The 9843-nt window shown below is 42.8% G+C and overlaps 1 protein-coding gene across 1 annotated transcript in view; it reads right to left on the reverse strand.

The window, feature by feature from the left end:
* Positions 1 to 594: 594 nt before the first annotated feature.
* LOC107110515 (chromosome unknown open reading frame, human C3orf17) overlaps positions 595 to 9843 on the reverse strand; it is an 11547-nt gene continuing 2298 nt past the window's right edge. Inside the window, exons 3-9 of the mRNA XM_015411303.1 lie at positions 8773 to 8849; positions 7536 to 7667; positions 7096 to 7173; positions 4307 to 4644; positions 3494 to 3564; positions 2650 to 2888; positions 595 to 994 (exon numbers count right to left, since the gene is read on the reverse strand). Coding sequence (XP_015266789.1) covers positions 595 to 994; positions 2650 to 2888; positions 3494 to 3564; positions 4307 to 4644; positions 7096 to 7173; positions 7536 to 7667; positions 8773 to 8849 — 1335 coding nt within the window. The remainder of the gene's footprint in view (positions 995 to 2649; positions 2889 to 3493; positions 3565 to 4306; positions 4645 to 7095; positions 7174 to 7535; positions 7668 to 8772; positions 8850 to 9843) is intronic.

Below are 9843 nucleotides of genomic sequence, written 5' to 3' on the forward strand. Positions count from 1 at the left end.
CAGGGAACAGAGTAGGATCACTGCAAAGACAGGACTTGTGACCGGCTGCCTTCATGCAAATAAAGGACTTTTATTTGAATCCTGCTCACTGGAGAAGGAATCCAGAATCAGCTAAGCAAGGCTGGCTTTGTGTAGCTGCAAGAAACAGGTGGTAACATGGGTACCACCCCCCGTGCAGCACCAGCGGTTTAAGTGCTACTGTATTTTCTATTCTGGCTTTCCCACGTTGAGAAAGACACTGCACAGGGAGTTATGCTGCACTTTACTCAACTCCACCCACTTTGGGTTTACTGTCTTGGCAGCCATTGTGGATTATAGAACACATTGCCAGTGTTGGCTGTAATCACCTAGATAATCCAAAATGGTTGCCAGTTTCATTTTCAAACCTGAGGTGGGTTGCGAGAAGAAATGGGCAGATAGAAAGGGAAAGGAGATATGGTGCAGTATCTTTGGGGGGAAGATCACCAATGCAGGAGGGGAGACAGACTCACCTTGGCAGTTTTGTGGGTCCTTTACTTGCAGTGTGTGTCTGACACACAGTTTAATAAAAACACTCAATGAAGATAGTCAAATCCAGTTTAATGCAGTATAGCACTATATGCCTATTGCTGCAAAAATGTCATCTATATCATCTTTACTCTCACTAACTTCCTTTTGTAGATGGGCAGGCTTTCCTCCTAATGCCTCAGCTTGTTCTTCAGCTGTTTCTTCAGAATGGCTTTTGTCAGCGTCTCTCACATCAGATGAATGTTCAAACTCCTGAGCAAAAGAAAAGGGAACACTACCATTTATAGTATTATCACCACAAACAGTCTTTTTCCAAACAGGATCAAAGCAAGATGGTGTCTTTGAAATATGTCTTAGATTCCTGGAAAGTTTGATCTGCCTCTGTAGCCTCCTTGCTCCAAGTCTTTGTTTTGGTTTCTGCCTAGAGTATGAGACTGTCAGGTATCTACAGATAGTAGCCTTTATACAACCCAGTTTCCTCTGTAAACTGTAAAAGAAAGAGATGAGCAGCTGTTAACAATAACAGCAACATGGAAGACTGTTTTGACATTACCTGTTTTTAAATGGCCTCCACAATGAATCCAAATTGATTAGTCTGCATAAACAAATATTTGTACAAGGCAGGGTTCTAACTAGTCCAGAACAGCCTCCTCCATTATTTTAAGTGTCAGACAGGATGGAGGCAACACTTTTAACGCCATGCCTTCAAACAGAAACATGTTCCTGCGTCACACCCTTATTATGAAAGAACATTTGTGAAAGTTCCACACAGTGATGCCACAGCACCTTCGTGTTATCACCAATCTTATTCTTCTCATACTGATTTGCATAGGCTCAGATAATGTTTACAAATGATGCCACCACTGTGAGAGGATTAGAATCTGGAGACCCAGGCTCAGATCCTGCCCTTGTAAGGGGCAGAAAGGCGAGATATTAGGGGTGTGCAAAAAAAATAAATCAGTCTGATTTGGATTCAGGCGAATCGGGCAGAATCAATTTCGGACGGCAGAAAGACTCCTGCATGTCAATTTCAGAAGTACCAGCCTATTCCAGAGTCTTTGGGCCAGTTCAATGTCAATTTCAGCCCCATTATATCCTATGGGCCATTGAAGTCAATGGCGAAAGCATAGGGTATATTCTGTGGGCTGGAGGGGAGGGAGTTTGAGGGAGAGGCTCCAAACTCGCAGGATAGCTGCTGGAGCCTCCAAACAGGTTGCCCCCATCCCCTCCACTGTTTTCTATGGTGAGGGAAAAAGTTACTTTTTCCCCACCATAGAGAACAATGGGGGGGACGGGGGCAACCTGTTTGGAGGCTCCAGCAGCTATCCTGCGAGTTTGGAGCCTCTCCCTCAAACTCCCTCCCCTCCAGCCCACAGAATATACCCTATGTTTTCGGCTTTGACTTCAATGGGGCCGAACTACCATGGCAATTCGGCTGCAAGCCAATTCAGATCAGAGAATCTGAATCAGCCCGAAGTGGGCCATTTTCAGGGGTGCATTCGGTTCAGACGAATCGAATGCACATCCGTACAAGATATACATTTTGTAAATAATAAATAATTCCTTATTCTACCAAGGAAGCTTGCTGATGACCTTGGGTCAGTTGTTCTCTCTCTAGCCTACTTTGCAGGTATATACAGGGATAAGCTAGAGGAGTGAACAGTACCATAAGCTGCTTTAGGTCCCTATTGGGGAGAAAAGCAAGATATTTATATCTAAATAAAGGCTCTCTGCTGTGCAATGCTAGCAGAAGAGAGGGAAAAGGATGGTTAGCAGGCCAAAATCCAGCAACCTTTGATGCTGAGGAGTAAGTGAAAAGGATATGAAGTTCAGAGGTTGGGAAAGACATGAAAGATGCACACACATACATGGAATGGGAGAAAAGATAAGTTTGTGTATTTCTGGTTCGAAGGAGGCCAGAAAAGTAAACAGGGAAGGAAAAGACCCTGTGGGATAGGAAGCCAGAAAGGGTAATGTAAATTTTACAAGCTGATAAGAATTTTCTAATAAGTAAATAACACAAGGGTACGTTTTAGCCCCTACTGCTTCTTCCCAATTTGGTCATGCTTCCTCAGTTACAGACTTCAATAGTCAAGTGCAATTACTTGCTGAACAGGCAGCATATCACTATAATAAACACACCTGTAACCCTGAGCTTCCACATGCTGCAGATGCCTGCATTTCAAAAGCTTCATTCTCAAGTAAATAGCCTGTGATCTAAGTTTCTTGCTTTTGCACCAGAGGATTGTTGTTCTGAGTGCATCAGACAGTTGTTCAAAGGAGTGCACTTCTTGCAGTTTAGTCAAGAAAGGCTTAAGATGCTGAAATGTAAGGGATGTAGACTTCTGTTTTAAATTATGATGCTTTGCTTGGAATTTGTTCTGAAATTAAAACAAAAAGCAAGGAAATTAATAACACCAGAAAGTGCAAAAGAGCATAGTTTATCCTCTACAGATGAGATGCTGAGTGCTAAAGATTACACAAAGTCTTGGCTAGAAGGAAGTAAGAGATAAACTAGCAATCTGATTTTACCACTAATGTGAAAAAACTGATCTGATGCAGCATGCCTTACCCTTATGTTTTTATGTCCCATTGGGGGCATGCATACCACAACAGCACTTCAGATACCAGCTAGAAAATTCTACTGCATCCAGGGGAATGAACTCCCATTAAGTAGGCTTAGCATCATTATTTTAGCTCCTCCCCTCTACAGCAAGGATGGAGGGACAAAGTTGTTCATATTAACAAAGCATTCCAAAGTACAAACAACTGCTCAATATACGTAATTCATCTAGCAACAATAAAACATTGCAAAAGTGATCCTGGCCTGCAAGCTTACAAGGTTAACTTAGATTTACTAAATGAGTACAGCTAACAATAGTCAACTAATCAACACTATGCCTTCTGGCCAGAAAGGAAAAAAGTGGTACAAGGGAGCTTCATATATTCAAGACATGCAATGTAATTAACACAGAATGATACAAACCATCTCTAGTAGTGCAGGATCAGGGTATCTACATAAGGTCCTGACATCGAATACTAAGTCATTTCCAAGATCTAGGGGGAAAAGAACAGTCGCTATAATAGTAACGTTCAATTGTTTAGGATCATAGCCAAATTAACAAAATTCTTCTTGAAATCAAAAGCTCTCACATTTGTCTTCATTCACTGTTACACAGCATCTGTCTTTGGGAAGTAAGTTTCCCTAGCAGTCTGGTTACATGGTATTCTGGGACAAGGTTTAAGGCAGCTAAAAAAATTACAAAAGCATCCACAAAAGCATCCACACCAAAAATTTCAAAAGCATCCACACCACTCCTGGCACCAAACAAGGTATGATCCAGTCCACTGCAGGCAGACTACTCCTACGCTCAGGATTCCTGTAGGCTCAGAGCCCCGTTTTCCCTCCAATCCCCTGCACACACGCCTCCTGTTTCCCCATCCAGCTTGTAGAGAGCTGGTCTCAGTTGGAGATATGAGAGGTGCAGACTTCTCATTCCCCCTCATGGCCTGTTGTGATGCTTATATGCATACATGTAGACAGAGAAGTGTGTGTAGAATATCTAGGGTTCTATTAAACCTACAGAAATCCTCAACATGCAGTTACTGCCCCCGTAGTGGATTGGATCATGCTGTTGAATTAAAGCTGGTCATGAGGTTCTAGCAATTTAATTTATACAAGGAACATGGAAAACCAAAGAAGAGAGAAGCAGGAAAGAGACTGCTCACAAAACTGTTGTCCCTGGTTATACAAGATTGGTAACCATCACCCATCCCTTCCAAATTAAGAGGCTGTTACCTTGGTTGGTTCTGTTAATCTGAACTGGCTGCCCAACGTCAAGGGATTTCAGCACTTTGTTTGTGACTCCTGAAGGAACTGTTGCATGCACCGACTTCCTGGCCTTCCTTACTGAAAACAGTTGATTTATCCATGACTTTTTGGCCTTTTCTTTAAAAACCTTGGGCATTTTCTTCTGAATCTCCAAGTAGGCAGTTCCAAGAAATTCATTTATTGCAGAAGGAAAGGCAAATTCTTTAATATAAGGCCTTGGCTGACTCTGTGAAACTTCCTGAAGCAATTCAAACAGGCTCTCATATAAAGAACTGAGGCTTTTTAGCACACCTCTGTAAAGAATCCTGATTTTAAAAAAAGAAGAAGAAGAAGAAGGGGGGGACGACAGAAAAACACTTATATCTGTTAAGCAGCAGCCCTTTCTTAAGTATGTTCTTTTCTCAAAGGACTCCATCGCCTTCCCAAACCGATTTCCACCTCCATTCAGTTGACCTAATCAATTCTCACTTCTTGTAATGCTTAACATGGAGGAATCCATGTTTGAATTATTGATGCCAGACTGACTGAAGGACCAGGGGAAAGTACAGGCAGTGGGCAGCTGCAGATACTTGGTCTGCCACTTTAGCAGTCCTTTTATAAGTAAATGCTTGTTTTCCAGTTGCAACCAGAGGAAACAGAGTTTTAGGGTAACTGACTTATTTTTAAAACAGCAATTTTATTTGTTTGGAACAAAGCTGATCAGATCGGGGTGAAGAAAAGTGTATGCACAGTAAAAAGCACTCTACTATTGCTAGACTTCCCTTTCCCCAAGACTAAAGCAAACTTGCCTAACAGATCATGTTAAGATGAAGATGGGTAGCTGTGTTAGTCTGTCTGTAGCAGTACAAAAGAGTCTAGTAGCACCTTAAAGACTAACAAAATTTGTGGTAGAGTATGAGTACGCATTCTAGCTGTATCTGAAGAAGTGAGCAGTGACTCATGGAAGCTCTTACCCTACCACAAATTTTGTTAGTCTTTAAGGTGCTCTTGGACGCTTACTCAGATCATGCTAAGCCCATCAACCAAGCCAGCACTGATGCAAGACAAGACAGCACACTGACAGCTGCTACAGTAATGGACAGCTTGCAAATAATTTTCTATAAGAGCCTAATCTTTCTCTCTTCCTTTCCTTGCACCCAGCTCAGTCAGATCTTGCAAAAGGGTACTTAGGGTGCTGCAGCAAGATACTAATTTTCCTTAATTTCTCTCCCTCTTTTCCCCCCTTTTTCATTTCTCTCTCTCGCCACCTAATTTTTCTGTGTCCCTCCCCCATTTATTTTCAAATCATTCATAGTCTCAGGTCCTTTTCATCCCTATCCTGTTTGGCAACAAAATGTACTTTAATACAGTAGCAAACCTTTGTTAATATTATAAACAGAAGGGGGAGGGGGAGTTTATATCGCCCTATGATCTAACAAAGTAGTAAAAGGATGCTCCCCTGCCCCCCCCCCTCCACCCTTTACATGCATGGTAATGGAACACAAATCAGTTTTAGTGGGACAGAAGCCAGAACTCCCAGTTCAGGCACTCGGTTGTTGTTATTCTGTTGATGGAAGATCTAATAGCCCTTTGTAAAGGCTACTTTGCTATTTGGCAAATGATGTAATTCTCTTAATATCATTAAAATTTAGATTTGTAACAAATACCATACCCAGAGTCTTTCTTCCCAATGGGGTCCCAAAGCTGCACTGATCTCCTGTCATCCATTTTATCCTCACAACAACCCTGTGTGGCAGGTCTGGCTTGAGAGTGTGTTACCCAGCAGCCTTCCATGGGGGGCTGGGGATCTGAGTGTTAGACACATGACAGGTTGCTTAAAACTCTCTTATTACATATTGCTTGTCATGAAGATAACCTTTGTTTTGGGTGTTCAATTCCCTTCATGTTTGGCACTGCAACTTCCATAATCATTCTGGGGGTGGCGGCCAGCTTTCACGCATTATTTTCCGAGTTATGCCTGCCACAAACAGAGACCCTTAGCTTCCACTACAAATAGCCCAGGGTGGTGGTGGTTTGTCTCACCTGGGCCAGGCCTTCCAATTTGGGCCCAGAAACTCCCACAATCCTGCCTGGTAGCCAACTTTGCATCTCCTAGCTTTATCGGAGAATACCCCTGCCAGCATGGTGTAGTGGTTAAAGTGTAGGACTGGGATCTGAGAAACCCAGGTTCAAATCCCCACTCATGCCATGGGAGCCTGCTGGGTGAGCTTGGGCCAGGCACACACTCTCCACACAGCCTACTGTGACGGACTGCACTTTTAAGACACTAAAGGACTGTGAAGGGTTAATTCTTCACAGAAACAGAGGGCCTTGAGCGACAGGCTGCTCCAAGTAATCTGATTGGTTAGCATCAGCTGAGCAAAGAAAGTCTGGAGAGAGCTGGATGGCTGAGAAGTCAGTCAGATTTCTGCCTTGACTGAATGTAGTCTGATTTCAGCTTTAGCTGAGAGCAGTTGAGCACAGACAGCAAACTGAGAGAAAGTTTGGACAATCCAATTCTTTTTTTAACTATAGATTCATGGTTACAGCAAGTCAAGTGAATTGTTTTGTTATGATACATGGTTTGGATCAGGGTCCTATGGAGGGGCCCAGGTGGAATCTTTTGTCTGGGGGCCCATGGTGGCTCTCAGCAGCCCTGGTGACCTCATACACCACTGCACAACTACCGTTAGCTGGCAACGAGTGAAACTGATGCTCTGCCCAGGAAACACAAGGTCGCATGTAGAAACAAAACAACAAAAATGTTTTATACACACCATAATCTGCTCAACAATCCCAAGACCACAGTGTTGAGTAATATGTGTTCTTCCAAACACAGATGCTTAAGACACAAGCTGAAAAGCATTTTGATTAAGGATGGACAAGTGACCAAAAAATCCAGAAAATTATTTAGGCTAATTTACAGAACCACACAGAGTTGCAATGTTAATAATGGAAAACTGAAACATGCAACAGGATGCTTTCTTGATAAATACAAGAATTTTCAATCAAACCTATCCTGCCTGACAAAACCACAGCATCTCATGCCATTCTCAACCTCTAAATAAGAACTGCAAGAAACTGCAAAACAGATTCCAAACTTTTACAGTGCAATCTTAAGCACAATTTACACCTAAGTTCACTGAAGTCAATCAGTTTAAAGGCATAAGTCTACTCAGGACTGCACTGCCAGATCCTAAACATTTTAGAAGGATACAGAAATGCTGTGCAACAGCGTTCAAGCAAATGTGACAAGAGCCTGCAGCCCCCCAAAATCTTCACCAGCACCACTTCAATCACAGGTTGGCTGGGAACCAAGCTCTCGTTGGGATTTTCAGATTTCTCTTTCCTATAAAATAAAGAGAAAAATAGAAGAAAGATACATGGATGTATGGATTGGCAGCCTTTGTTTTTTAATGCTGGCATGTACTTGGCTTAACACAATTTCTTAGTATCTGATTCACAAGCAGAACATTTTGCCAGGAATTGCTCCTCCAGTAATCAGTTTATTATCTATTAAACCCAAGTGTGCTTAACAGTTTCACTTTTGTTATCTGAGTTTTCCTCAAAAATGGCTAACATAGCAATGCTACACAGGGCTACTCCACTCTAATCAATAGGCTTAGGCCGGAGAAACTGCATAGGATTGCCCTATATATCTCATTTCACATAAAGGGTTGCTAACATGTTGGATTGGTCACAGAGAAGGAATGGAAGGGCCTCAGCTTCCATTAATGAATTTTTTTTTTAACTAAATGGATATCTTTACTCTCTACTTCAGAAAAGTGTAATTTGAAAGCTTCCACAATCTTACACTACCGTACATCTGTTCATTGAAAACTGTTGCCACCCTTCTAGCAGCTGCTAAAACAGTCATTGCTTCTAAATGGAAAGAAAAATTGGTCCCTGCTATCTTGTTGTGGTACAGTAAAATCTGAGAACACTATATTATGGAAAAAATATTTGACAGGACTGTACAATTTGAGCCACATAACAACCAACCTAGGTTTTTTGAGAAGCGGTTTCTGGTTTTAGATTATACGGTGAATCATAACAATAAGTCTTGTCCATAAGACTTGTTACAATTGTAACTGTATGGCTTACAATATAATAGTTATCCAGTATTCACTGGGCAACCTATTGGTTTAATCCTCTTATGAAACCTAGTGTACTTTCTTGAAGTGGGTGGTCTTAATAATGTTGTAAATTTTGACATATAGGTTTTACTGCTTTTGTATAAGGTTAATTGTTTGTAATTCAGATGTTTAGTGTAAATTTCAAAAATAAAAAATTATAAATTAAAAAAACCTTTATTGCCGAGTAAGCTACAGTACCACAGACATGCAACCCTAACAAAACTTTGCTGGAAACAAGCCTTGCTGATAATATGGGACTTACTTCTGAGTATATCTGCTTACGATTACTGGTGAAACAGGCCAGTTTAAGCTACTTACATGGAGCCCAACTCAGAAAGTTTTTCAATTGACTGCTCCAGATTCATTAGATGTAAACGCTTCAAACACTGTTGTACCTGAAATAGGGGAGGGAAATCACATATTTTCACATTAGTTTTGCTGGTTAGCTTCAGAAACAAGCTTTTAATCTTGTTAGTCTTTACTTTTGTACCTGAGCTCTGCTGGATCAGACCGGTGGTCCATCTAGTCCAGCATCCTGTCTCACACAGTGGCCAACCAGTTCCTCTGATGTTGCCTTCTGGATCTGGGATTCAGAGGCCTAGTGCCTCTGAATGTGGAGGTTCCCCTCAGTCACCATGGCTAGTAACCACTGATAGACCTATCCTCCATGAATCTATCTAATCCTCTTCTAAAGCTGTTTATTCCTGTGGCCATCACTACATCCTCTGGCAGCGAATTCCACCTGGTGACCCAGCATAACACTGTCTGAGTTTCTATTTTATGGCAAAGCAATTAGTAAAAATAAAAGAAACAGCATTCTTCCTGAGTTACTGGGAAAATGTCCATCATTATGAAGATGAGAGGGACTGAAGGGACACTAATATTTTTTGAAAATACAAACACAAGTTTACCAAGAAGGGTAGCCATGTTAGCAGGGCCGGCCCAGGGTTTTTTTGTGCCATAGGCGGGGCTACCTTCTGCCGCCCCCCCCCCCCTGCACGTGCCCACTGATTACAGGGTTGCCAACCTCCAGGGGGTGCATGGAGAGAAGGAGCACGTGCCACACTTTGGCTGCTTCCCTCTGGGGTGCGCAGGCCCCTTCTTCTCCCCCCCCCCGAGCTGCAGGAGGGCCCGGTGGTACTTGCCGATGGCTCCGGTGCCAGGAGGTCGCAGTCCGGGCAAGGCTGAGGGGCGTTCCTCCAATCCCTGGGGGGGGAGTGAGGGGGGCAAGGGAGGAGCCCAACTCTCAGGCGACATGGGGGTGGTGGCTGCTTCCCTGGTGCCTCTCACAGGAACAAGGCAAGGAACGCCAGAGGGGGGGGGAGATTACTGCGGTCACACACACACCCATCCGAATCCTCCCCTGTCCTTGTGGGCCTTGTGGAAGAG

The sequence above is a fragment of the Gekko japonicus genome, unplaced genomic scaffold, assembly GCF_001447785.1.
Source record: "Gekko japonicus isolate JY-2015 unplaced genomic scaffold, Gekko_japonicus_V1.1 scaffold2240, whole genome shotgun sequence".
In the NCBI taxonomy this organism is placed as follows: Eukaryota; Metazoa; Chordata; class Lepidosauria; order Squamata; family Gekkonidae; genus Gekko; species Gekko japonicus.